The sequence below is a fragment of the Fonsecaea monophora genome, assembly GCF_001642475.1.
Source record: "Fonsecaea monophora strain CBS 269.37 chromosome Unknown Scaff37, whole genome shotgun sequence".
Lineage (NCBI taxonomy): Eukaryota > Fungi > Ascomycota > Eurotiomycetes > Chaetothyriales > Herpotrichiellaceae > Fonsecaea > Fonsecaea monophora.
Genome location: NW_019173968.1, coordinates 30,638 through 57,501, shown reverse-complemented (window position 1 = coordinate 57,501; position 26,864 = coordinate 30,638). Strand labels below are relative to the sequence as shown.

The 26,864-nt window shown below is 53.7% G+C and overlaps 9 protein-coding genes across 9 annotated transcripts; 5 read left to right on the top strand and 4 right to left on the bottom strand.

Annotated features, from left to right (window-relative positions):
• Positions 1-6: 6 nt before the first annotated feature.
• On the top strand, positions 7-3,584 carry AYO21_05697 (hypothetical protein; the record flags this gene model as incomplete). Its single annotated transcript, XM_022655664.1, has 2 exons — positions 7-3,502; positions 3,559-3,584. 2 exons carry the CDS (start codon positions 7-9, stop codon positions 3,582-3,584), a joined length of 3,522 nt encoding a protein of 1,173 aa, XP_022511968.1.
• An 846-nt stretch (positions 3,585-4,430) lies between these two features.
• On the top strand, positions 4,431-5,313 carry AYO21_05696 (hypothetical protein; the record flags this gene model as incomplete). Its single annotated transcript, XM_022655663.1, has 2 exons — positions 4,431-4,479; positions 4,541-5,313. The coding sequence occupies 2 exons, from the start codon at positions 4,431-4,433 to the stop codon at positions 5,311-5,313; spliced, it is 822 nt and encodes a 273-aa protein (XP_022511967.1).
• A 204-nt stretch (positions 5,314-5,517) lies between these two features.
• AYO21_05695 (hypothetical protein) lies at positions 5,518-7,584 on the bottom strand (the record flags this gene model as incomplete). Its single annotated transcript, XM_022655662.1, has 1 exon — positions 5,518-7,584. The coding sequence occupies one exon, from the start codon at positions 7,582-7,584 to the stop codon at positions 5,518-5,520; it is 2,067 nt and encodes a 688-aa protein (XP_022511966.1).
• Positions 7,585-8,615: 1,031 nt separating this feature from the next.
• AYO21_05694 (hypothetical protein) lies at positions 8,616-11,874 on the bottom strand (the record flags this gene model as incomplete). The annotated part of the gene is made up of 5 exons (XM_022655661.1): positions 8,616-10,695; positions 10,753-11,028; positions 11,081-11,320; positions 11,395-11,575; positions 11,679-11,874. 5 exons carry the CDS (start codon positions 11,872-11,874, stop codon positions 8,616-8,618), a joined length of 2,973 nt encoding a protein of 990 aa, XP_022511965.1.
• A 754-nt stretch (positions 11,875-12,628) lies between these two features.
• Positions 12,629-13,138, top strand: AYO21_05693 (hypothetical protein; the record flags this gene model as incomplete). The annotated part of the gene is made up of 2 exons (XM_022655660.1): positions 12,629-12,672; positions 12,721-13,138. The coding sequence occupies 2 exons, from the start codon at positions 12,629-12,631 to the stop codon at positions 13,136-13,138; spliced, it is 462 nt and encodes a 153-aa protein (XP_022511964.1).
• Positions 13,139-13,808: 670 nt separating this feature from the next.
• On the top strand, positions 13,809-17,663 carry AYO21_05692 (hypothetical protein; the record flags this gene model as incomplete). Its single annotated transcript, XM_022655659.1, has 5 exons — positions 13,809-13,933; positions 13,984-14,752; positions 14,812-15,051; positions 15,947-16,402; positions 16,524-17,663. 5 exons carry the CDS (start codon positions 13,809-13,811, stop codon positions 17,661-17,663), a joined length of 2,730 nt encoding a protein of 909 aa, XP_022511963.1.
• Positions 17,664-19,467: 1,804 nt separating this feature from the next.
• AYO21_05691 (hypothetical protein) lies at positions 19,468-20,820 on the top strand (the record flags this gene model as incomplete). The annotated part of the gene is made up of 3 exons (XM_022655658.1): positions 19,468-19,561; positions 19,633-19,984; positions 20,040-20,820. 3 exons carry the CDS (start codon positions 19,468-19,470, stop codon positions 20,818-20,820), a joined length of 1,227 nt encoding a protein of 408 aa, XP_022511962.1.
• A 504-nt stretch (positions 20,821-21,324) lies between these two features.
• Positions 21,325-22,965, bottom strand: AYO21_05690 (hypothetical protein; the record flags this gene model as incomplete). Its single annotated transcript, XM_022655657.1, has 1 exon — positions 21,325-22,965. The coding sequence occupies one exon, from the start codon at positions 22,963-22,965 to the stop codon at positions 21,325-21,327; it is 1,641 nt and encodes a 546-aa protein (XP_022511961.1).
• Positions 22,966-23,772: 807 nt separating this feature from the next.
• Positions 23,773-26,338, bottom strand: AYO21_05689 (hypothetical protein; the record flags this gene model as incomplete). The annotated part of the gene is made up of 7 exons (XM_022655656.1): positions 23,773-24,409; positions 24,478-24,603; positions 24,661-24,813; positions 24,872-25,001; positions 25,056-25,891; positions 25,955-26,037; positions 26,096-26,338. 7 exons carry the CDS (start codon positions 26,336-26,338, stop codon positions 23,773-23,775), a joined length of 2,208 nt encoding a protein of 735 aa, XP_022511960.1.
• Positions 26,339-26,864: the final 526 nt, after the last annotated feature.

Genomic DNA, 26,864 nt, shown 5'->3' with positions numbered 1-26,864 from the left:
CCCATTATGGGCTTCGTTGCAATATGCACCGCCATCTACGACTATCACCCGCAGAGCTCTGGCGAGTTAGAGATTAAAGAGGGGGAATTGTTATATATTCTAGAGAAGAGCAGCGAGGATGACTGGTGGAGAGCAAAGAAAAAGGCCGCTGGAGATGATGACGACGAACCCGAGGGTCTGATACCAAACAACTATGTTGAAGACGCAAAGCCATCCCATACTGCCAAAGCACTCTATGACTACACTCGCCAGACCGACGAGGAAGTCTCTTTTGCTGAGGACACTGCATTAAACGTCTATGATACCTCGGACCCCGATTGGACCTTGGTCGGCGTGGGTGATGATTATGGATTTGCGCCAGCAAATTACATTGAGATATCAAGCTCGGCCTCTGCTGCTCCCCCGGCCCCTCCGCGATCTCCCTCTGTACGATCAAGAGGCTACTCGAATCCTGCGGTCGCTGAGCCAGAAGCGCCTGCAAGCCCAGTCTCTCCGGCAAGATCTGTGCACAGTCCTGCCGCCAACTTAGCCCGCGTCTTGGGAGGCGGAGTTCCGACTTCCCCAACAGCAGCTCGAACAATATCGTCTCCGCCTCCTACAATCCCGCGTCAACAGTTCACTCCAGATGCCTCAGACGAAGAAGAGCCCGCGCCCGCCCTCCCGCGAAGACCTACGTCGAACGAAGTATCTCAGGGCCCACTTCCTTCTCCCCCATACAACCGAGCTATCCCACAACCGGAGGACGAGGAGGCTCCTGTTCGATCGGCTGGCGGCTTTCACCTGTACAATATCAGTGAAATGGTCTCTGCCATGGGCAGGCGGAGGAAGATGCCAACAACTTTGGGAATAAATATCGCAACGGGTACGATCATGCTCGCCCCGGAAAAGTCAAGAGATGGGCCATCACAGGAATGGACTGCAGATAAGATGACGCACTATTCTATCGAGGGCAAACACGTCTTTATTGAACTGGTCAAGCCGAGCAAAAGTTTGGACCTGCACGCAGGTGCAAAGGACACTGCAGAAGAAATCGTGTCAGCGCTGGGAGAGATTGCAGGCGCTCAACGGGCTGAAGGTTTACGGGAAGTCATGACTGCTGCTAGTGGGGGCGCAACACATAAGAAAGGAAAGGTCCTCTACGATTTCCCGGCTCAGGGTGATGACGAAGTCACAGTTGGTGTGGGAGATGAGGTTATCATCCTGGACGACGCTAAATCCGAAGAGTGGTGGAACGTCCGACGCCTAAAAAACGGCAAAGAAGGTGTCGTCCCCAGCAGCTACATTGAGATTACTGGGTTTGTGACGATAGAGCCGCCTTCGCGTTCTGGCGCAAATGCTGGTTTGTCCGTGGTTGATCAAAACCGACTTGAAGAGGAACGGCTCGCAAAAGAGGCAGCCAGAGCTGACAGAGCCCGTCAAGAAGCAGAGCTCGCAAGGTCTCGCAGTGACATTCCCCAGCGTGGCAGCAGTCTCGCCGATGAACCACCCCGACGACGAGACCGAAGAGAGAAGGACGAACGGAAGAAGAGTCGGTCGAAGCCAGATCCCGAGAAAGTCAGAACATGGACGGACCATTCGGGGACATTCAAAGTTGAAGCGGAGTTCTTGAGAGTGACAGACGGCAAGATTCATTTGCACAAGGTCAATGGTGTCAAGATTGCTGTTCCCGTAACGAAGATGTCACCTGAAGACCTTGCATATGTTGAGCAGGTAATACACGAACCGATCGAAGAGCACATTCCTGTGGCTGATTTGATTAAGATGAGACATCGAAATCAAGAACAACCCACCTCTCGGACCGGCGCCAGCATTGGGGCCCGCGCAACAGAGCAGCCGAAAGCCCCCGAGTACGACTGGTTTGATTTCTTCCTCACCGCTGGCGTTGGCCCTCATCAATGCGAAAGATATGCGCAAGCCATGATTCGAGACTCGATGGATGAAAGTGTGCTTCCCGACATCACACCCGAAACTCTGCGGACCCTAGGTTTCAAGGAGGGCGATATACTCAAGGTCATGAAATTCTTGGACCAGAAATTTGCACGAACGCGTGCTCCGATGACCAATGGCACCAACGGAGAATCGGCGCAAGGAGGTCTCTTCTCGGGACCAGGTGGAACTCTACATAACAATACACGCAGAGGTAGACCGGAGGCGACACGTTCGACCAGCGATGTTGTCGATGCAGACGCCTTTGCGTCGAAGGAGGAAGAAAAGAGGCCACCTCCGGACGCAAGAGCGACGCCTCTTACACAGGCGCCGCCGAGGGAGCCCGTCAAGAGTGGTTTCGATGATGATGCTTGGACGGTCAAGGCACCGAGCCAGCCTGCGGCCGCTTCACAACCTACCCCAGCCGCTGCCACCCCATCACCAGCGCCGAAGCCTCCTACGGGGGCAACAAAGGACTTGTCCTCTCTGCTCGACGGGCCGCTGCCCGCTCCTCTCCAGCCTACTCCTGCACCTGTCCAGCAGCAGCCACCACCGCCACCGCCACAACCACAACCACAACCACCCACTGTCCCGACTCCAGTCCTATCTCCTCCTGTACAGCAAGCTCAACAAACCGGTGCCAATCCTGCTTTCTTCTCGCAATTGAATCAACAACCTGCACAACTGCAACCCCAAGTGACCGCATTACAAACGCCACAACAATTGAACATCCCTCGACAGCGACCTGTAGCACCACAGCAGAGCTTTGCCGGTGCTGGATTGCTTCCACCTCCCCCTCGTCCAACCTCCGCTCCTCAAAATCCCCAGCAAAACCAGTTTGGCCTTCAGCCATTGCAACCGCAGCTCACCGGGATCCCACGAACATCAGCCCTGCAAGCTCCCCCTGGCCAAAGTTTGAACGATCTTTCACAGCAACACGTTCAGCAGCAATTCCAACAATTGCAGCTGCAGCCCCAGGCTACCGGCTTCATTCAACCAACCCCAGGTATTGGACAATTCGGATTGGCTCCGCAACCGACAGGGTTCCAGCCGCAGCAATTTGCTCAGTTCCAACAGCAGCCCTATATCAATGGGAACGCAGCTGGAAGTCCTTTTGCAGATCCACGACCATCCTTTCAGCCCCAACCGACAGGAATACCATTTCAGCAAAGCCCTGCACCGGGGGGGATCAACACGGTCCTTCCGCCGGCTCTTCAACCGCAAAGGACCGGGTTTGTATCCCCTGCGCCACAACCTCAGCTCAATGGGTTTGGTCCAGGTATTCAACCCCAGGCAGGATTCCCTCAAGCGGCACCACTTCAACCCCAACAAACCGCTTTCCAGCAGCCACTACAACCACAAGCCACTGGATTCGGGCAAGTCCCGCAGCAGAATGGCTTCGGGGGCTTCCAAACACCACCCGTGCCACCGCTGCCACCTCTTCCTCAGCTCCCGACCATTGCGCCATTGCAAGCGCAAAAGACCGGCCCCGCTCCTCCTGTGAAGTTTGGTGTTACTGAGGCTAAGAAGTTGACTCCTCAGCCAACGGGACGCAGAGCAAACCTTGCCAATGCGAGTAAGTTTAAATTTCATGAGCTGCCCTTGATACACGGAACACTGACGATACTATAGCTGCACAAAACCCATTCGGCTTTTGATTTAGGTCAACCAGCGATTGATCTTGAATCGTTTCTGCCCCAGCCACCACCCGTGGGATCGCGACGTGCATATTGGACTATTGTGGAAGCCAACCGTGCGTGCTCTGCACCAGACATCCTCTGACAGTATCGGTGAAGAAGCAAAGCCCCAAACACCTGCTGGTTGCGAAATTCGATCCAGCTTAAGGACATCGTGGTCCACAGAAAGATGTGGGAACTCGACCGACACGGACGAAACGCGATATCGCCGAGCTGAAAATTCGTACCACTTTCAGCGAGAGATTTCGAGGCCGAAGGGGTAGCAATGGTGGGAGTCATCAGTGACAATATTTTTGGTTTGCGACTAGCTGCGAAGTTACATAGCAGGCTGTTATAGGAGCGAGCAGTTTGTCAAAGGGACGGAGGAAGCGTTAAATTCCCAGAGCGCAAAGAGTTTGAAGCTGCAACTATTAGGTATATATTTTGGTGCCGGATTTAATGACATAAGATCAACCCTGAAGCTGTGGGTGTCTATTAGCATCTAAATGATGTTCTCTCGTACTTGTTGGGTAACATGGTAGAGAAAATACAGGGCAGAGAGCATGCGATCTAGTATGTAGGCGGGAGGGGCCAACGGGTAACTAGTATAGAAACCCCAAGAGCTATACCTAACACGAGGTAATGATGAACGGATGGAAAGGCGATACACCGGCCAACTCGATATCAGGCTGTATTCAACTTGAACCTGTCGGAACCTGAGCATGTGCGGGGTCAAAGAACCAGGCAGGCATCGATTATTTACAAGAGCTGCTGGTATTCGCCCTGGAGTCTGACCAGTTCTTGATGTGCTACCACCTCTCTCCCACCATGGCTACTACATTGGAAGGACGTCTAGCAATCATAGCCGGTGGCATCGGTGAGTTCTCCGTGTTCCCCCCCGAAAGAGATGTGAGTGACACTGCTCAACATGCCCATAGGCGGACTTGGCTCCTCGATTGCCCATCGTCTCCATGCGCGAGGAGCAGATGTGGCTTTGCTATACGCCCCGTTCGAACGGGATCGTGTGGTCGACACGGTGAAACGGGTGTTTTCGTCTGAAAAGCCGGACAGGGTGTGGACGTTCGAATGCGACATCACGTCCGAGGACTCGGTCAGGCAGGTTCTGGGCCAGGACGGCAAACTGGCGGACGTTTCCGTCTACAAGGCCTTTCCCAGCATCCTGATCAACGCGGCGGGTTATGTCTCGGTGCAGCCTCTCGAGGACACGTCGGCCGAGGAGGCCATGCGCAACATCCTCCCGAACCTGCTGGGACCGTTGAACTGCAGCACCGCCTTCTTCTACCTCTACCGATTCAGAGCCGCCGCACTTTCGAACCGTGAGAATCCCCCAGTGCCGGGTGGTCGCATCGTCAGCATCGCGTCCCAGGCCGCCCACGTCGCCCTCGACGGCCACGGCGCCTACTGCGCCTCCAAGGCCGGCTTGCTCGGCCTCACCCGCTGTATGGCCTCGGAATGGGGTCCCAAGGGCATCACGGCCAACACGGTCTCGCCCACCGTGACGTGGACGCCCTTGGCCGCGAAGGCCTGGGCGGATGAAGACAAGAGGGCGAAGCATCTCGCCGAGATCCCTACGGGCAGGTTTGCCGTCCCGGACGAGGTCGCCAGCGCGATCGAGTTTCTCTGTGGAGACGACAGTGGCATGATCAATGGCGCGGATCTCAGGGTCGATGGCGGATTTACGATTCGATAGTCTGGAGGGATGAGGAGTGAAGAGGGAAGAGGATGAGTAGGTGAGATCTCGCGGGCACCCACTTAGTGGTATGAGGCGGGAATGAAACGGGATTTCGGAGGGGAAGGTATGATGGAAACCAAAAAACAAACGGCCGTGTCATTAATTACCTAGGCATATTTCCTCATGAACCCATCGCCAATGTCAGTCAATACTGGTAATTCATCAATAATAAGTCCTCCCTTTTTCCAAGTCCTTCGCCTCTTCGAACCCGTCCACCTGTGTCAAACCCACCCTCCCGACGCTCGAGTCTTCTCCCACATCCGCAATTTTTACCTTGACCATCTTCATCCTCCTGCTGCGCTCGATCCCCGACAGGGTGCTCCCTCCCTCCGGCAGGTTCAGGTGCGGGTTGTCCCGCGTCAAGCTGCTCACGAACCCAAAGATGTCCGGCGCCAGCGTGTGCTTCCGTAGCCACAGCGCGCCCATGGCCGTGGCGAGGAGGACCATGTTGGAGACGATGTCCATGGCCAGCCACGGCCAGGACAGGGCGTGTTGCGGGTTGTAGATGGCGCCGTCCATTGCCAGGAAGCTGAAGTCCGAGCCGTGCTGGGTCAGCGCAATGGACCCGTTCACCGCCAGGTCGTCCTGGAAGCCGTGCTCGTATCGCAGCATCTGCGACGACGTGAAGTACGTGTTCATGTACCGCGTAATGGCCATGGACAGGGGGAATTGTGCGTCCGCGCTGGCCCTTTCGAGTTGCGAGGGATCGTTGAGTGTCTGTTGCGCGAGGTCGTTCTTGAGATCGACGAGGCCGTTGTCGTTGTCGAACGTCGAGTAATCGCCCTCGTGTTGCGGCAGGCCGCACGCCAGGAGCATGGAGTTGAAAAATGGCGTCGCGAAGACGTCAGAGTCCAGTAAGGTGCGCGGAGACGTGCTGATGTGTTTCATCCGAGTGGGCTTGCAGGTCGCGGCCGTGCAGATGGCCTCGATCTGAACCGTCACGTTGGTCATCTCACACGTCGAGGTCAAACTGTGCGTGTCGTTGACAAAGTTCCAGAAGTACAGTTCGCGGGGCTGGCCCGCGTCCGACGGCATCGTCGTCATGTTCATCGTCGTCGACACGGCGGGCAGCGACCCCTTGGGCTTTGCCTTCGTGGACAGGAACGGCGCCGTGCAGTTGGCTTGGAAGTGGGACACCTGGTAGACGAAAGACCCGACCATTTTCTGCGGTGTCCAGGCGTTCACCCCGGCAGTCCGGTTCAGCCAGTACAAGGATGTTCCGATCGACGACATGACGGGCTGATCAGACATGTGCGGGATCTCCAACCAGCCATGCCGATCGAGTTCGAGTGAGGAACTGTCGCGTGGATGGCCGTACCACGGGGTCAGAGTGGCGCCGTATATGTCGGCGCCTTGTACCTCTCGGACGCCTTGCACGTTGGTCTGCTGCGTGCCCGCTGTGAAAGAACTGTACAAATGGTACCGCGCCGTCATGTCGGTCAGTTTGACCGGCGAGACCTTGTCGATGTCGATCTGGTCTCCTTGGAACGGAGACACTGCGTTCGAACTGAGAAATGCGACCGATTGAGTCCCAAAGCTGGCCGAGTCCCTGTACGAGTACTCCCGTGACGCCGCCTGAGATCCCACGTAGTACCAGGACCACAGAAAGACGAGGCTCAGGCCCGTGAGTGTGAACCGCCGCAGGGACCAGATTGCCTTGAGGGTCGCCGTTAAGCTGATGGATGCGTGCAGTTGTTCAATTTCCCCGAGGGTAGCCCCCTTTTCTGCCTTCCACAGCGCATACCGCCGCACGGTCGTGGAGACAATGACGATGAAGATGATGGTGAAAATGGTGGTGAGTTGGTTGTTGAACTCGATGAGGCGGAGGGTCAGTTGACTGGTCTTGTCGATCGAGGCACCCACGTGGGTCTTGTCAATCTCAGAAGCCAGGACGCAGAGCCCGGCTTTGATGATGAGGACGCAGGGCAGGAGACACAAGATCACGTCGACCGCGTCCAGACATCGCTCGACCACTGGTTCATTGGTGATGGGGACGGGTTCCTGGGGCCACTCTCGCAGGGGCGGTTCCGAGAACGTCTTGTTGGGTGTTCTCGGTGTACAGGGCTGCAACTCGGTGATGTCGACCTTTGTGCCTGCGTATGCTCTTTTCGGCTCGTCTGGTAGAGGTTCAACTCCGGCTTTTCGAGGTACTGCCTTGTGATGCCAATGTTGAAGGACGGCGGCGAGAGTCGCTCCGGTGCCGCTGGTGAGATTTGCCGCTTGATCCATCGTCTGCGAGGTGGATAGAGGAACTTAACGCTAGGAAGCGAGGCCACGAGGAGAGAGCGTTGGCCGTTTGCTGGCGGGTCTCTCTGGATCTTTATACTCCCCGTTCAGCTGCTGAAGATATCTGCTCGGTACCTCCGACTCCATGGCTCGCGTGCCCACTCTCCCAACGCCAGCCCAGTGCGGCGTGGACGTTGTAATATCAGGGAGTAGAAAACTCTGCCGGTCGACTATTAGATGTCAAGGCGGCCATGGGCACACACGTCGTTGCGGGAGGCTTGCTTTTGGGGGCAACAATAACGGCAGAGGCGGTCCGGGCTGGGATTCGCATCTTCTGCTGGCCCATACAAGGCTCTCTAGAGGGGGGTCTAGACGGGCGTATCATGGCTTTTGGGAATTGTCAGCTACGCCACGGCTCTGGATTAGATGGTCTCCACCTCTTGGGCCCAATGTATTGAGACATGCCGATTCTGGTCTGTGTAGGAATGTGGCTTGGTGTTAGTGGTGGGGTGGTCAAGGCACTCTGAGATTCAGCCTGCTCTTCGATCGATAGGAGTTGAGGCGAAACATACATCTCGAGCTGTGGTATTGGACCAGCATGATCGAGAGGCAACGCGTCCTCGGACAGTGAAATGTTACACAAGGGTCGAGTCCCGAGAGTGAAAAAAAAAGATGGTTAAGTTTGTTCTAGCAGAACCGGTGGAAATTGGCCGCGTCCCAATCCGGCCCCTTTCTGAGCGCCACCAGCCCAACGCATATCGACGATGCCACATTAGTAAATGTGCGAGTAGCAAACACGGGAATAAATTGGGTGACAGATAATAGTCAATATCACGTTAGGAGGCTCTGGAACGCCTACATACAGATCCTCCTCCCAGACAGGTGGAACAGACGGCCTTGTTTCGCCTGCCAAAGTAAAGAAATACCGTCATGACCAGCCACGACGACAAAGTGATAAAGGTGAAAGTCATGCCTATTTTGTTTTTTTTGTTGATTATTCCATGGTCCCGTGATCCCCTGACATGCTATGATTCCTATAACTCCTCCTTCTGATAGCAGATGTCAGCCAGAGCAAAGAAAGACTCCAAGCTCGTAAACACCACCACGACTAACCACGACACTTCAGAAATCCTCGTCGTTACTCTCTTCCTCGTCAGGATAGTCTGGGTCGTTGTAGTCGCTGTCCTCTTTGTCTGAGGCCTCCGCCTGATGCCACCCCTTCTCCGGACACCACAAGAATGTCGTGCGCTCCCATTCTTCCAGGTTCGAAAAATATTCGGCACAAACCATGTCGACACACGGGCAGTCATGGTCTTTGGAAGCAGGAAATTGCCGCAGTCACAGTAGTCGCGGAGCAGTTTGCGTTCAATCAGACCGACCTGGACCGGGCGACCTCTCTCGAGACTCCGAAGCACTTCATCCATGTTGAAGTTTGGCGAAACCCATCTGTGCCCGTCCCTCAGACGTCTATATGTGAGTAGCTCTGCTTGTATGGCTGCCCAGAGGTCACGAAGCTGGTGGCTGCCGCGAAAATGGTTGGTGTTGCCACACTCGTAACAGTGATGGATGTCTTCATCGACAACATCATCACTGACTGTGTCATGGTCGATATCCATCGCATCTCCAGTAGGGTCGACATCAATCGAATCGCCTGCATAACGGTCGTACTCATCGTCAGGATAGCTAATAAACCGACTGAAGTCAAGGGTTGGGCTCGTCGTGGCTTGAGCTGTACTTGGGCGCCAGGCTCTCTCCGAAAGTCTGAGCACATGGCTAAGAATGATCCAGCCAGTGCGGATAGCAGGAGTCCATCTTTGCAAACACTGCTGAGGCAAGCGTTCCACAAGCTGCAAAGGCGTCAGGGTCTCGTGAGTGCAACAGACATCTTGATCCGTGCCATACAATACCGGCGCTGACAGCCTCGAACTTAGAAGCGGGTTCGCGCCTCTCGAGAGCAGGCAAATCAAGCACGCAATGATGCCGAATAGGTCCTCCTCCTCGCAGCCTCGTTCGGCGAGTAGGAATGCAACCATTACCAAGGTGTGGAGTGGCAGCAGTGTTAAGCGTATCGTGCAGTGCTGACACTGTTTCTTGAACAGGCCACTTGGATGGTTGATGTCGGGCTTCCAGGGAGCACCAAACATAAGGCTGATGCAGTGGCACACGACCTGGGTCGAGGTGTGACAGAACTTGTGCTTCCAGTCAAAGGGAATCCTGGACAACCTCTTGGCCAAAAGAGCTCTGATCTCGTCGGAATCGGCATCCCATCTTCCACATACGTCGACTTCTTCGCCCGCGAAACGTCTCTGAGACTTCATCTTCTCGTCCACGTCGCCAGGAACGCAGCTTGTGTGCGCCTTGACAATGACAATCATGAGATTGTCCAGAACTGTATGGCCGCGGTCGTTTATGTACATGGCCCTGATGGGGTACATGTCGTGGTGATAGAGCAGTCGTGCAAAAGCATTGCAACACGGGTTCGACCCACACAGATAAGTGGTGGCCAGATGGAAAGGGTATAGGCCCTCGACATCAACTTCACGGGGCCTAATCGTCCTCGCCAGCGAGAAAATGAGGTCGACATTGCGGCCTATGATGCTGAAAGCCAGACCTTCCTCAAGAAACTGATCTCTAGTACCACTGGAATTTGTCAAGAGGCGAGAGAGCGCGATCGGAAGGTCGTCGGCATCGATATTGCTGAAAAGATTTTGCGACAGGGCGGTGTGAAGCTTCTTGACGAAGCTGTCGCGCTTCCACGCCTGTGGCCAGCCTCTCCACTCGTTGTCAGAGTGGTCCTCGTCGTCGTCAGAGTCGTCGTCCTCGAAGTCGTGCGGAGCGCGCTCATAGCTCATTCCGGGAACATGGACCCCCCAGTTACAGAGGATGCTTGGGGTAATGCCATCTGAGAGCCATTGACTTGCGGGAACATGGCGTTGTTCGACATCTGAGCTTGCCCCAGGCCCATCCGGCGTTCCAACCGTAGAGATGGAGAGGCTTTCCATGTACTTGTCAAGCTCGAGAAGATCTGCGGTCCAGTTGCGAGGGCCTCTCCCCCAGTACTTGGCCGTCTTGTATGCAAAGAGCCAGAAATGATACAGCCATGTAGCCATGGTCCTGGGTCATGTCAGCAAATCGCAGGCGAGAATGAAGCTTTGAGCAACGGCCGCTCACATTCGCTCGGACCTTTCCATTGACCTGAGGAGCTCATTGTGCTTCCCTTCCACGAACAAGTATGCCCTCTCCAGGGCTGTTTTTGTCCTCAGGGCCCGAGAAAGCCCGGATGGAGAGTCGGCTGCTGGACTCTGCGCTCCGTACAACCCTGGGGTTCTTGCCACGATGTCGCTGTTTCCAGCAAGCGTAGATGCTACAACGTTGGGCGAGATGTGGTTGATCGGGCCTGCTTGAGAGTATCGCAGTGCCCCATAAGGCATGTTCCACACGATGAAGCTGGAACCTTGTCAGGAAGTGACTCTCCAAGCGACGAGCAGGAGAACCTTACATTCCAGGGGTGATGTCGAGCTTTGTCATCTCCTTCCTTGCTCCTGGGGTCTTGTGAACCATATTTTTGGCCAGTCTAGCAAGCTTTTTGTTATCGACCGCCTTCCCATGGTACTCGAAGACTGTTTCTTTTCCTCTGGAGGCTCTTGACTCCTTCATCTCGAACATCTTGGTCTTGGCCGGGGTCGGGATGTTCTTCTTCAGCTTCCATTTTCTGATCTGGTATTTGAGTTGATGGATCCTGCAACAGAAAACTGTTGGCCGTTTAACCGGGTCAAGAGAGCCAGAAGTCCATGGGCATTGAGGGGGACTTACCGAAGATCGAAGCCGCACTGACGGCGAATGATTTCCTGCACCTCCTCAGCCTTCCGGTTTTCCTCCACGTAGAGGCGGGCGATTGCGGGCTTCAGCCGATTCCACTTCTCTGCTAGAGGCAGATCAGATCGATAGTCGGAAAACTGCAGGCTGAAGTCCTGGTCCATGACTGTTTGGGAGACTTGAAATTGGTTCAAAGTAAGAAGGTATTGTGGCGGGGGGGATGGAAAGAGATGATTAAGGATAATGGTTTCCTTTTTCCTAGGCGTGTCGAGGAGCCATACTTAAATGAAAATTGCCAGGTATGTGTGCTCGCAGCCTTGGGAGGACATCTGTCCTAGGTGCAAGGCAGAAGATTGCTAGCAACAATTTCCTGACCACAACCACGACCACGACCACGACCACGACCGAGTCCTTGTCCTTGAGCGACGCGACCAGCTTTGTGGTGACTGGATCGAACCCTTTTCGAAAGGCAACCATGGCTAGCGGAGTCTGGTGTCACACGGTGGAAGGAGGCCACAAAAGCCAGGAGACGCGGATTCAAAGGAATAAAGGTTCAAAGGAGTAAAGATTCAAAGGAGTAAAGATTCAAAGGAGTAAAGACCAATCGCTTGTGCTATGGCTGCTCACCCACCAGCCACCGCCATCATTCTGAGGGAAGCAAAAGTGCAATGACCAATAATCACGACGGGAGTTTTCTTAAGGGCTTGTCGCTTGTTTCTTGAATCAATCTCGGACCCTGTTTGATAGGCCATGCATGGTGCATGCATCATGCAGACATAAACGTCCTCTGGCCTTCCTGGTGGTGCCTGAGAGAAGGCGTGTCGACAAAAGATGAATAGCCAATGTCGATAAAATCTCAAGTTTCAAAAGGAGACAACAAGGTTGACCGGTCCGATGGCTTCATGTTATTCGTTCTCCGGTCTGAGGCTTGTGGTTCTCTGATCGGTGGCGGACGGGAGTTGCCATCCGAGTCGACACTTGATCGATCTGGATTGGTCCCGGCGCTTTTGACCACGGTAAGAAGGAGGCAAAAAGTGGTTTCGAAATCAAAGACGATGAAACGGAGCGTACAATGGCTGATGCCCACAAGGAACCGTGTGACGGCACAGATGAACCAACGGCAACCGAGAAAAAAAAAAATATAAGAGCTGGAGCTTGTCTGAAGAGGAGGATGATTACCTTTATCAACCATAACGGGTCAAAGCAGGACGGGCTCTGATCAGCACAAATGATGAAGGAGGACAATCTGAAATCGAACACTGATGGAACCACGAAGTGAGTCTGATGTAGTTGTTGCGGATGTCTCTTGCTAACCCGGTTCAGGCGCGAGTCAAGTGGTTCTTCTCGCATCAAACCGAACGAGCATCCTCACCCTGCTGTTGGGAATGGATCATACCCGGCCGAGACAATGAGGTCGTCTCTTGTTTGCAATGATGGAAGCTCGATCTGCACTTCAAACCTCGAGTCAGGTTCGCAAGAACGCCAGTGTCAGTCTGCCGACATAGCCCAAGCCAACGATGAAGCGCTCAAGTACATAGGCGCCTGGAGCGCTGTGCCGGGCTGTGGTGAAGGAGAAGCTGCGGACCGCAATTCTTCCAGGACCTCCTCAGTATCAACGTCTACTGGAGCCACGGGTGCCACTACCAGTGATCAAAAGACGCAGGCTGGGGACGAACAACTTACCCGAGTTCCATTCTACCTCGAAGCAGTCATGGACCTGGATGCTTTGTTCAAGCCATGACGTCCCAAGCAAAGGCGGACAATTCATGTTCAGTGCTAGGGTAGGTCGGTCCAGGATGAATCCTGCCAACCCAACATCAACACTTGCTGACTGTACTGGCCCAGATGATGCGAGTTTCGAAGTCGATCCTGTTGACATATGTGGAAGATTTTTTCAGCCGTTAGGGAAGAATTTTTGCTCAAGCCATATACACGGGCGGGGTTAAGGTGGAATGCGGACGAGAGGGAACCGAGTTGGACTTTGATGGAAGGATTGGACTCCGCTTTTGGTACCATTCAGGAACTATCATGAGCTAATAGTAGGGGAAGAATTATGTGATTGTAGTCATAGCACTTGTAGATGCAGCTCTTGGCTATGACAAAGTGCATGATGGTAAATGAGGTGTTTAGTTCCAATGGTCCCTTTTCTCGCAGTCCTTTGACACCTTGGCATCGCGAAGCGGAACAAAAGCGGGCCGCACCTTGATCCTACCATCCTCCGCAGCTGCATTGACAAGTCTGCAAGTGTATACAACAAGAGACGTCGGGCCGCTTCTCAGCGCAATGGCATGGAAGATGAGAAGCATAAATGGTGCTTATCCTCTGTCTGGAAAAAAAGAATCATCACACACTTCTCATAACAATTTCCTCCTCAGTCTCCTCTACTACAGATCCCATACAAGGCCTCCATAATGGCTACTGCACCTGCACCACCGCCACGCACCAAACTCGGTCAGCATCGTCTCCTTTGTCCCAATGCGCCCATACTCGTCTCTCCCGTCTGCCTGGGGGCGATGGGCTTCGGCCAAAGATTATGGTCAGTGCTTGCATTCCCGTCCCGCAGTGTGTTCGCTAACAGCAGCATAGGGGTGCGGCCATGGGTGGTTGCAACAAAGAAACCAGCTATGAGATCCTCGACCGCTTCCATGATGCTGGTGGCAACTTCATTGACACTGCCAACTTCTACATGGGTGGGGAGTCGGAAGAGTGGCTTGGGGACTGGATGGCAGATCGCGGAGTCAGAGACCAGATGATCATCGCCACCAAGTTCGCGCTGCCCTTCAAATTCCCGGAGCAATTTCCAGAGGGAACCATCACGTCCAACTTTGGCGGCGCCAACAGAAAGAGCCTGCGCCTCTCACTCGCAGAGAGCCTTCAGCGAATGAGGACAGACTATGTCGACATCCTCTACGTTCATGCCTGGGACGGAGTGACCAACATCCCCGAGTTGATGCGATCGCTTGACGATGTTGTAAAGCAAGGCAAGGTCCTGTACCTGGGCATATCCAACTGGCCGGCCTGGCTGGTCGTCAAGGCCAATGACTATGCCCGCCAGCATTGCTTGACCCCGTTTGTGGTCTACGAAGGGTTGTGGAACGTTGTGGCCCGGGATATTGAGAGAGACATAGTCCCCATGTGCAAGGCCGAAGGGATGGCCATCACCGTGTGGGAAGCAATGGGCGCTGGCAAGTTCAAAACCAAGGCCGAAAAGGCCGAAAAGGGAGGGAGGCCCGCGTATGATCTCTCTGGAAAGGGGCTGGAGGCCTATGAGCGCGCCACTGCAGCTTTGGAACGGGTCGCGAAGAGGAAGGGCACAAACGCTGTTGGGGTTGCTTTGAGATACGTCACATTGAAGGTATAGCAGACGATGCCATGGTTTCCGGCAGATAACGAGCGATTGTTAACTTTGCGCAGGAGCCGTACGTGTTCCCAATCATTGGGTGTCGGAAAATCGAGCAACTCCAGGCCAATATCGAGAATTTGAGCGTCAAGCTCAGCGAAGACGACATGCGAGAGATCGAGGAAGCAGTTCCGATCGACCTGGGCTATCCTCACGCGTTTCTGTCGGGTCTGGCTGACAAGCATGTTGGGCCGACGAGACCATCAAAACTTGAGGTGCGCTGGGGAGGTTTTGAAGGCGTGGAAGAACCAAAGGTATGTGGCTGGATATGACTGACGAAGCGATGCGACAAGTGAGACTGAAGCTAACGGATATCTCTCTGCATCTAGGCCATCCCTTGAAGGACGACCACAGAGGAAAAAGGTGTGAAAATAAACACAGCCTCGCAAGGCTGAGGATGACGGAGGCTCCGGATGCCAAGGCTGTGGCCGCGTTACTAGAGTTAAACTCCGTTGACTTCATAAACTCCGATCCCTTGGCATATGCTTGGCGTCTCACTCGTTACTCTCTTCATATGCTACTCTTCTTCATCCACATTCCAGTCATGCACTCTTCCAGCACTACAGAGGGTTTCCCCCAGACTCTTGTGCGATATGTCTCAAACAACCGACACTTCAAGGGTGTCCAAGAAACAGCGCGAGGCGTCTCGGACTTGTTCTGAGTGTAAGCTGTGTCCATCTCACTCTCTTTGTCCCATCTCATTGAACTCTTCTCTCCAATGACGTGAGGTTCGGTGTGATTTTGTGTCTAACTCTTGGTAGGTAGACGGAGGAAGATCCGTTGTATATACAGTGCAGACTCCACCAACGAATGTACCCGATGTCTCGCACGCGGCCTTGCCTGCGTCGTGCCAAAACCTCGTGGTATAGATGATCCAAACGACGAGAAGAAGTCTCTAAGAGAAAGAGTGGCCACTTTGGAGCGCCTGGTGGAGAATCTCTCTGGAGAGCAGACCGTTGTTGCTCAAGCCCCTGCTTCGACTTCGGTGGGCCAAGATGCAGGGGTGACCCAAGACTCGGATGATGACCTGTCTGAACTTGCTCGCCGCGCTCCACTCGTAGCTGCATTGGAGGCTACTCAAGTACGGAATAACAAGTTTCTTTCTGGTATTTGACGCGTGGGGAGGAAGCCTGGCTGAATTCCGAGCAGCTTCTTTCAACTCAACAAGTCGCGAACACGAGCCAATCGGAGCAGGACGCAGATGATTTCAATCTCCATGCTGATAGGAAATGCCAAATATTTCCTACTTCAAGATTGGACGCTGGAGAAAGTCGTATCTGTGAACAGCTCAGAGCTGCTCTCCCCCCCTACAACGCACTGAGACAATGTTTCTCTGGAGACACCAAATGGTGGGATTTCTGGCATATCAAGACATTTGGGCCAGATGCTCCTAAGGAGAGCATCCTGCAGTTTCTAGAACGAGTCTACATGATCGGTACTCCGATAGAACTCGGCTTCCTTGTCTCATCCTACGGTCGTCATCATGCCGCCGAGGCTTCAGAGTATCTTGCGGTGGTTGATCGTCTTGTTCTCGCAAGCGACCGATTTGCAAGGAGCGTCGAGGGACTCCTTCTGGCAGTTTTCCACGCCAAGGTCTATCTCGATGTTGGTCAGCCTCTTCGTGCCTTTCTGTGTAACCGTCACGGCATCTCACTGGCTCAGATTATGGTCGTCCTCCCTTCCAAGTCTACGAACAATTTCTTTGGGCGTTGCTGACTTGTCCCAGAATCTGCACCGCAACTATTCGAGCTCCCACAGACGGAGTGCTGCTTGGTGGACACTCTATCTCGGTGATCGGTTCTTGTCCATCCTGCTCGGTCTGCCGTATTCTATCTCGGACAACTCCTTCATTGTCACGTACGCAAGTGAAACAAGCCAGCTTGGCTACGCAACGCTGCCTTTTGCGATCCGCTTAGGCATGATCACAGGCCGCGTCATTGACCAGGTGCAGAGTCGCAAAGGCCCGAAATTTTCTGAGATCGTGGACATCGATGACGAGCTCACCACCCTAGCGAGCACAAAACCAAGGCATTGGTGGGACCACAAGATCACCGCAGACGCTTGCTCGACCGACCTGAATGAATCACGAGAAAGGCTGATATGTCAGACACAATACTTCCTCACCAGGATATACTTGCATCTACCATATCTCCTCAAGTCGCCGACATCCCACCTCTACGTGAGCAGCAGGTTGACGGCGATCGAGTCTGCAAGAGAACTGCTGAAGCGTTATCAAGTTTTGAGATCTTATGTTGACGGCAGCCCCATTTTTGATTGTCAGTCGCTTGACTTTGTCGGTTTTATGGCTGCAGTCATACTGGTCGTTGCAGCGTTCTGTGGCTCGGGAGATCATCTTCTGCCGGATGATATGGAGCTAAGCAACGAAACCCTGAAAACTTTGCAGAGAGTGGCGGAAAACAGGGTCAATGGTCTCGCCCGTCAATGTCAGAAAACTCTAGCTACATTGCTAGTGCTGGCTCAAGAGGAAGACTCCTTGAACTGTGCAGTCCCACCGAGGATAAAAATCCCTTATTTTGGAACTCTCTACGTGGCTTTGGAGCGGCACTTGAAGTCCAGCAGCCTAAAGACGTCGCGCGATCATGGGTCTTCACCAGCATATCCAGGCTGTCTTGTCAACTCTTCGAGCAGTGGTATGCCTAGTGCTGATCTCAATCCTCAATCTCCAAAAATCACTTATGAGGGTATGTATAGCTTTGACTCCGACTTGCCTTGGGCACAGGATGAGTTTCAAGCGGTCTCTGGCTCTCTTGACTTCATGACGGATCTGGATCAAGGCTGGGAATCATTCTTCAATTCACAGGCATCCAGTGAGATGCCGTCTGCCGAGTCTCTATTTTTCGATTGATTATCCTGCATAGCCTCATTCACGAAAGGCGTAATCTGTGCACAGACATCCCTCAACATCGCATACTCTCAATGACTCAAGCTGCTGGGTTCAAGCGCATAGTGGTCGAAGTTGGGTATTATATATTCTACTTGGGCACTGTACGTCTACTTCGATGCCAGATGGCGAGCTGTTTCTCGCAACTTCTGCAACGATGCTCGATATTCTTCAGGCTACTGCACATGTAAGGGGCGAAGGTGAACAAGACGGTGGTAAGGAACAAGCATGCGGCCCATGCACTGTTCACGAGGGAGGATCAGCAGCAGTCCACGAGTATCGCTTGAAATACCAACTGATTCATGTTCCCGCTAAGCAAACTTGTCTTGGTCTTTCCCCTTATTCCACAGTATGGACAATCGACCAGTGCCTCCAGGTGACCAAGATCGCGGATTGCTGTCGGCATCAAATGGAGTGGCGGAACATAGCAGTGTTCAGTTGTGCATACCAGCCTGACTGGGGGAGTTGGAGCATGATAGTGCCTGGTCATTGAGGTAAGCGGAGAGCCCGACGGTGAAAATGTCAGTTACCTACATCACTGGTGCAGCATGGCTGCACGCAGTTGCTGGAGCTTCGTAAGGTGGGCAAGCTTCAACAGTGAATGTCAGCTTCTCACATCCACTTGAACGTCTCTTTTTGGGCCGGAATACCTTTGGTCTCCTGCCCGTACATGATGCAATATGTCCGAGGTGGCGATCTGTGTACACAAAGGCGAGGGAAGGGATCGATAAAATTCCTCAGGCAGAAGGTATTACTCCAGGAGTATATACGAACCCCTGGGTTCCCATGCCCCAGGCAGAAGCATTTTCGTGCAGGACCCATCGCCTTAGCCGCCCAGACAACGTCTTTGAAAGGGCCATGAGCAGACGGCTGGAGACCCACTCTTGAGACACCATTCCCTTGATAAGCGGCCGCAATGCTGTATGTACTCGGAGTCGACCTAGAATCAGACCGGGGTTATCCAGCGGGACGGTAAGTCTATTGCAGGATAAAATATTGGCAGACAGGACCCTGTGACGAGCCAACCAGATTCTCTTCGCCGCCAAAAATGCCGTGACCGAATTTTCTTCTACCTTCTCATCGGCCACAACGTGGCCATCGCTCCAGACTCTCCCGCAGCTTGGTACCCGGTACTAGACTGAGGGAGATGACTGGCCACGAGGGGCACGACAAACAGGAAGAGCGACACTCAATCTCTATTCCGCTGAAACTGAACCTTGCAACAATGTTTGTACTGCAGAATCTCTAGCTAGCCACAAGCTGCGCGTTGTTCAATCAGAGTGTGGAGATGCTCTCGTCAGAGTCCAGTGGTTTCACAGCATGGACAGGAGAAGTATATTAATGGTTCGACACCACGCTTCCCCAATACGGCAAATATTCAGCCTTCTGATTCACACAGCTAGACCGTCATTGAAGCCATACTCTGCAAGTCGAGGCGCCAGCCACAGCCCTACCAAGGCCAGGCCGCACTCCTGCGGATCAAGGGCTGAAGATTTCTCTGTTGTACCATGTTGCAAATATGCAACCTTCTGTTTTGGGCGGAGTGGGAGAGCGTCCTGCATCTGCCATTGGTCAGTTGCCGAGTTCTCATCTATTCGTCCCTTATCACGCTGCGTCATCAAGCTCGGTCTTTGGATTTCAGCTTTTCTCGTCTGCCTAATGCCGCTCCCTTTTAGTCTCGAATGCATCCCGGAAAGCTGATTTCATGCTGATATCGTCTCTGAGACACTTGCCGTGTCCAGAGCAAGGGGATAATTGATAATCCGCAATGGCCGCAGTCCTCACCTTCTACCTCCTCAGTCTCTTGTGCTTTTCGGCATATGCCCGGGCCGGACATGGGCGTGGGAAACCACTTCCTCTTGGTAGGGGCACAAATAGAATATCACCCACTCAGACGGTACACTTGATTCTAACACATTGTTATTTCCAACAGAGATAACCAAGGTCTTTCATGCGGCTTCATACTTTTCTGAGTATGGTTCCGAGAGAGTCACGATCAAATATGCACCGGTCTCCGTACCTCCAATGACCGAGAATGATGGCATGGCTCAATATTTCCAACCCTCGACCACACTGCCGTGCCGCGACTGTGTCATTACCCTGCTGGAGATGGGCCTTGAGCATGCTGACGGACGCGTTGCTGATGCCGATACTGGCATGTGGCTTCACCATGGAGTAATGGTAAACAGGAACCAGTCGGATGCTGTGTGCGGCAAAGGGTCATATGGCCAGAGATTTGCAGCCTCGGGGAATGAAAGGACAGCAATTGACTTCTCTGGTGGAGGGTAGGTTTTGTTTCGAGTCCAGTAGGTTGTGAAATTTGACTGACAGTCTCTCCAGGTCCGTCAAGGCCGGCTACTACATCGGACGCTCGGATGAGGTCGCCCTGGCTATTGATCTGATGAACATGATGCACTCGGAACCGCAGACGGACATTGTTTTTACAATAACTTACGAGTATATCCAGGGTCGCCATGTTCGAGATTTCACTGCGCTCACGCCCTACTGGATGGATGTTGGAGGATGCAGAACCTCGGACGTACCCGCCTATCGAGACTCGGCGTTCAACTATTCCAGCCCCATTCTGAAGGGTTCGCCACAGGGTATGGTCGCTTTCGTCGGAGGCCACTTGCATGACGGGGGAACACACATCGATCTCCTCAAGAACGGCAAGGCCGTGTGCAGTGTGAAGGCTTTTTACAATCAGTATCGCTACCTGGGCGAGGGGAAGATGACGGAACACGTCTCTAGCATTGAGTCTTGTGCATTGACGACAGAAACTACTCCAGAGGACGAATGGTCTATTACTGCATATTATGACACCCGCGTGCACAAGCCCATGGGGATGATGGATGGTTCCCTCGAGCCCGTCATGGGGATCATGCTCGTGTATGTTGCCCCTGGCCTGGATGTCGGTCACCGTGGGGCCACGAAATCCAAATGCTTGAATATTGTGCTCGGGGTTGGGAGCTTGACGGCCGTGGTTCTCTTGGTTGGGGTCTGGTGTTATCTCCAAGGTCGTTGTGGATTTGGGAAGAAGACATGGACCAACATGGCCACGCTGTCGAATCGGGACCGCGATCTCGAACAGGAAGCAGTGGAGCCTCTGATGAAGACGTGAAGAACGGTGCTTCTAATATAGGCTTTTCGAGGCAGACAGAGGCCGTTGATCAGTCAAGGAGGAAGCCATGCGAAGAAAACAACAGGTTATTATTCTTTGTTGAAAGCATAGGCAATTAAAAGAGAGTTTATCCTGTTTGTACTCTTCCCTGCTCGATGACCTTGAAACACTGTCTTCTATCTTGTCTCGGCAAGTGTCAAGGTATTATAGTGCTTGTTTGGGTATGAAGTGATATATCGACGGTGAGGCTACACTTCTTGTAGCATATACATATACCCAGAAAATCAACTTTCCAAGAGATATTTTGAAATTTTTGAATTGTGTTTGGGACTATGAAACCTGACGACCTGCAACCACGACAATTCGAAATCAACACACAAGTTTGCTACCGGAAAACACGTTCCCACGTCCCCTTCCTCCCCTGGAACCTCCTGAATGCTAGTGAGCCACAAGATCTACGTACTAGTATATACCTGGATGGCCACAACATCCAACCTTATTGATCTAAGCAGTCAGTTCAAAGCCCTTGTAGTTGTCCTTGGCCGACTCCCAGATCTTGTTTCGGTACGTCGGCAGGCCGGCCATGTAGTTCAGGGCCTCGCGCGGCTTGCCGGGGATGTTGTCGCCGTAGTACCAGCTCTTTGCCTTTGTGAACAGGCCCTTCTCACCCATCTCGAGCGTGTGCTCGCGCCACTGCTGCTCGGCCTCCCGCGTCGCCTCGACCTTGGTGATGTTGTGGTCCCGCTGGTACTCGATGCACGCCGTGATCCAGTCGCCCTGGCACTCGGCCGACGAGGGGCCTGTGGCGAAGGCCGTCGGCGCTTGTGGCCCATACATCAGGAACATGTTGGGGAAGCCCGACACGGCGAGGCCGAACAGCGTGTACGTTCCCTGGGTCCATTTGTCCTTGATCGTCTGCTTGGGGTCGACGCCGCGGATGTCAATCGCCGTGATGCCGCCAGTGACGCTGTCGAAGCCCGTCGCCATGCAGATCATGTCGACCTCAGCCACAGTGCCGTCGGCCGTCTTGATGCTGTTCTCCGTCACCTCGACGACCGGGTTGTCCGCCAGGCTGACCAGGTCGACATTGTCCTGGTTAAAGAGTTCAAAGTAGCCCTTTTCCAGACTGATACGCTTGGTGCCGAACGGGTGCGGCGGTACCTTGGGCGCGAGGATCTCTTGGTTGCGCGGGTCCTTAATCCGTGGCAGCACGCTCTGTCGCCACACCTCGTAGGCCTCGTTGTTGGCTTCTTCGTTGAACAGCACGTCCGAGTACGTGCCCAGCCAGAAGTGCAGGCCGCCGCTCTTGAGCAGGTTCTGGTAGAACTCGGCCTTGACCTCTGGCGAGACCTTGAGCGCCGACTCCGGGCTGAATTCGTAGTCGAACCCGGCGTACGTCTTGAGGATGGTGTCCTTTGTGTTCTGGAATGTCTTCTTCCACGCGTCGTTCATGACCTGGTCGTACTTGTCGTTCCGCATGGGCAGCGCCGTGTTAGGCGTCCGCTGGAACACGGTGAGGTGCTTGGCCACCTTGGCCGTCTCCTGGATCAGTTGCACGCCACTGGCGCCGGTGCCGATGATGGCGACCCGCTTGCCCTCCATGTTAACGCCCGTCTGGGGCCACAGGCCAGTGTGGTAGATTTCTCCCTTGAACTTGTCCAGGCCCTTGAAATCTGGGATGTATGGTTTCGACCCGAAGCCGGTGCACACCACCACGTTGCGGGCGACGTCCTCGCTCTGTTCGCCCGTCGTGCTGCTCTTGAGGGACAGGCGCCACTCGTGCGCCTGGTCGTCCCACTGCATGCTCTGGACGCGCGTGTTGAAGGTGATCAGGTCGCCGAGATCCCACACCTTGATCAGGTGCTGGAAATACTTCCTCAGCTCCGACCAGTCGGGAAACCGCTGCGACCAGTTCCAGCCAGTCCAGCTGTCGTCTGAGGTCAGTTGGTACGTGGGAACCGGGGTGTCGACGCGGGCCCCGGGGTAGCAGTTCCAGTACCAGATGCCGCCTGGGCCGGATCCGGCCTCGTAGAGACGGGCATTGAAGCCGGCCTCCTTGAGCTTGTGCAGTTGGTAGATGCCAGAGAAGCCAGCGCCAATGACGATGGCGTCTTTGCGATCCGACGCGGGGGTGATAGATCCCATGTCTGTGGTATATCTGTAAGGAGACGGAAACTAAAGTGTCTTTCTGTTAGGTAGGGAACCAAGTCACCTCTTGCTGCTCAAAGGCGAGATGCTCTTCCTCTTCCTCGTCTTGTTCTTATCTTGGGTTGAAAGAGAAATCTAGCGTCAAAGGGCAACAAGTCCAGGTTTCCGGGCTGGTTATATAGGCCACTGGACTGAGTGATCTATTGGGCTGGCTGCCCATATTATCCCCCTCGAAACCCTTGGTCTCGAAACAGCCGTAATCGTGGGGATTGTATTCTCCGCGCGTGGTGTGCTTGGGTTTCGCCTCCGTTCGGAGTCCATTCACCGTGTCTCAACCTCGTATGTCTCCGCATGCCAGGGCGGCCATTAACCGAGGTCGTTCTGTGAGGAAACAAAGTCCAGAGGGCAAAGAGATGCATTGCCCGTGAATCAAAACGTCTGTTTCCACTCTGGGCGGCCTCTGAATCACCGCAAGGCTTGTTGGGAGGGTCTTTGTTGAGCTTTTCTCCAATGGTCTGGAATCTGGATGTGGGATTTTTTCAGTGTCTCCGAGACTACGGTAGAATATTCGCGTTATGCGCGCGGTGATAAATTGCCAAGGGGTGGATTATTTCGAGACGCTCTCCGAGAGTAAGATAATCAGATAGTGTCTGAGTGCTGAGGACTATCAAGAGGGTTCTATCAGGTTTTACCAGCTCTATGGCTCACTCAAAGGAGATAGATTAGCCCTACAAAGTGGGCATCCAAGACACCATACAGCGTCCATAATGTCTGTGTCCATTCGCCTAGATACAACGCTATTCGCTATGTTAAAAATACACCCATTGAAGACGGATCAAGCAAGGCGTCGTCAAAGGGCAGCTGGAATACCCCGTCAAACGCCAGCGTGTCGAAATTGAGGCAATTAAAGTCGTTATCACTGTCACTTGTGTTGTCGTCTCGTCGTTTGGTCGTTGGTAGAGCAGTCGAAGTGTTGACTGTCTCACCGAGTTCAGTGCTTGTCTTGGGCCGTTGCCATCCAGCCGACTGTTCCAAATGCTCGCCATAATCAGGAATGTCGCAGACTCGGCACACACGCATGATGGTCTGAAGAATCTTGCGGAGGTTACGTGCCACGATCTCGGCACTCTCCATCTCCTTCATGGCTTTCAGGCATGCCCCGAGAGCAGCGGTTTCTTCAGACACCTCCTGTCGATTCCGCTCGTTGATTTCGGCCACGAAGATGGTCGAGGCCATGGTGATGTTGTACAGGGTGGAGCCTAGCATCGTGTTGGCTTCACCGTGATGAGTTGCGTAGCTTATCACTAGGTTGGAAATGGTAAACGCATGTTCTAGGCAGATACTGCGCGACCGGTTCGAGGCTGGACAGGTCCGTTTCTCCGGATTGCCGTAGCCCGCATTATGTCGGTTGACCAAGATCATCAGAGCCGAGTATTGGATCCTAAAGAGTCACTAGACGTGAGCCCGAAGCCTTTATAGATAGAGAGGATGTGTAGGACGCCGGCTTACCGCAACAGATAAATACCCGGAGGAGCATTGGGGAAGAACGTCAAGGTATGATCAAGGCTGGCATCCCATCTTTGTAGCGCCTCGGTGAAGAAGTCGATTTGTTCTTGAAAGCAGGTATTGGTGTTTCTGATCGAGCTCGTTAGTCCCACGAAGTCTCCTCGCCTGGTGTCTAGCACAACGTACAATTTCTCGCTCATGTGACCTGAAAGCTCTAGCAGTTCGGCCCACGCAGCAAACATCTTCATGTCCCATGTAGGGGCATTTCTATTGGGCCGATCAATGGAAACATCGCTCAACTTGATGACCGGTGGCCGGCCAAGATAGAGCGCCCAGAGCCTGGACAGAGCATGGTCAGTCTCTGCTGTGTAAGAGTAACTGGATATGGACCGCGTACCTGTCAAAACCCACACATCCCCAGAGTATGACCTGTCTGACTTCGAGGTCGAGAGGAGAGAGTTTGGTGTTGGGTATCCGAGACCAGTTCTCATGAAGACCAAGATCAAAGGCTAATCGACATGCATTTCCTAGTAGGCACCAATCAGCTATTGTGTCAGAAGGAGCTTGGGAGGGTAGAGTACCTGAGCGCATCCATCCTCGCGAATCATTCGATTGACAGCAGTCCAGAATACTCAGCAGCATCAACGATTGAATGGTCGTCAGGCCTGGGTTCAAGAGCTCCTCCTCCAATGCCTCCTCAGCCCTTTTAGTTAAAATCGGCTTCTCGCCAGTCTCGTCGTCGTCCGCTGGCACAGACAGGGCTCTGATCTCCGGGCTCACAGAGATCCGGGCAGCAGAAACCAGGAGACACAGCAGGAGACAGCGGCTGAAGTATGGCCCCGACCCGGCCTGCATTCCAGCGAGGAAAGCCTCTTTGTGGATAATATGCAGGATGTTGTGTTGGTACTTCCAATAGAGATCCAGGAGATACTGCTGCATTGCCCAGGGGACATCCTTTTCAAACTCGGCCCCAAATTTGGAGACGTCGCTGCAATATTTGAAGATGGTGGTGACACTCTCGGTCAAATGGAGGCTTGATGTGGGCCCGAAATACCGCAGCTGACCGTCGTCCTTGCTGTTGAGTCGTCCTTGGGCGTCACACAAGCGGCTGATCAGGCTCTCTGGCGGTTCGGATTCTGGTGTCCCTTTGCTGGGTCTTTCTCCAATAGCGCTAGAGTCGTCCGTCGTTAACGTGGGCGAGCCCAGTGAATCGGAAGCCGGTGGCTGCGGCGGCAATGGCGGCGGTGGTTGAAACTGGGCTTGGAGCTGTGGTGGCGACGCCGAGACTGCGACGGGCCATTGCAGCGTCTGCGGCGGTGACTTGGACGAGGTGTATGCTGCTTGCATCGTTGCTACGGTGCTTCGCAGCTCGGCGATCTGGTCCTGGAGCTGGATGATGTAGTCCTTTGAATAGCGTCTGGAATATCCTGGGGTCAGCCTTCACGCGCTTGGATCGTGGCTTTGCAGTGAAATAACTCACACCCGCCGTTCGTCGCGATCAGGTAATCTACACGGAATATCTAACGTTCGACATCTCTCGCAAGTACCCCCAATGCGTTCACACTATGACGAGAGTTAGAACTACGGCACTCGCCAGCGTCCAGGATGCAATGTCACAGACCTTGATCTTCCGGGGTCGACAGTTGAGACATGCCAAGGTCTTTGAGCTTCTTGTCTGGTTCTTTGGTGCAGACGACAATCGCTTCTTAGGTCCTCCCGACTTTCGCACGCGAGCGTCAGCGGCACACGTGCTTTCTGCATCGTTTGGGTCGGACGGCGGCGTTCCATGTGGACTCTTAGTCGTATCCTCGTTAACTTCTGCCGCGACAGGCGAGAAACCAGAGGCGAAGGGACTGGCGAGCATGGTTGAAAATAAGGGAGGGCGAGAAGATAGATTTATCAGTACGGAAACGTGTTGAGGTTTTCTACCTCAAGAGAGTCTATCAAGCGTCGAGGAGGGCGAGAGAAATTGTGCAGGGAGGGATTAGAAGAGGGATGAGAATTACTTTTCCTGTCGGCCTACCAAGTACTCGTAGCTACCTACGGGCTACACGTCGCTTTTCCTTTTCGTGATCCTCGGGCGATTCGCCTGGCGGCGCGGAGAAACCGGGGTCATGGTTGCGGAGAGCCAGTGACCCACTTGGGGTAGTTTACTCTCAATATCTATTGGTTGTAATCCAGAATGGATCTAAGCGAGTGGGGGCACCTGCACCGACGAAATTCAGGGTCCGTGGCTCCTCAACCTGCCCGTTGCGCTTCCGCATCCAGGAGCTGCTGGGGTTCCTTTTATTGCCATGTCTGCTACTTACCAGGAGACCGAGTACTCTTTTCGATTCTCTCCAGCTATAACGACCATTCTACCGGATTCAATACACCAATTTAACCTACGA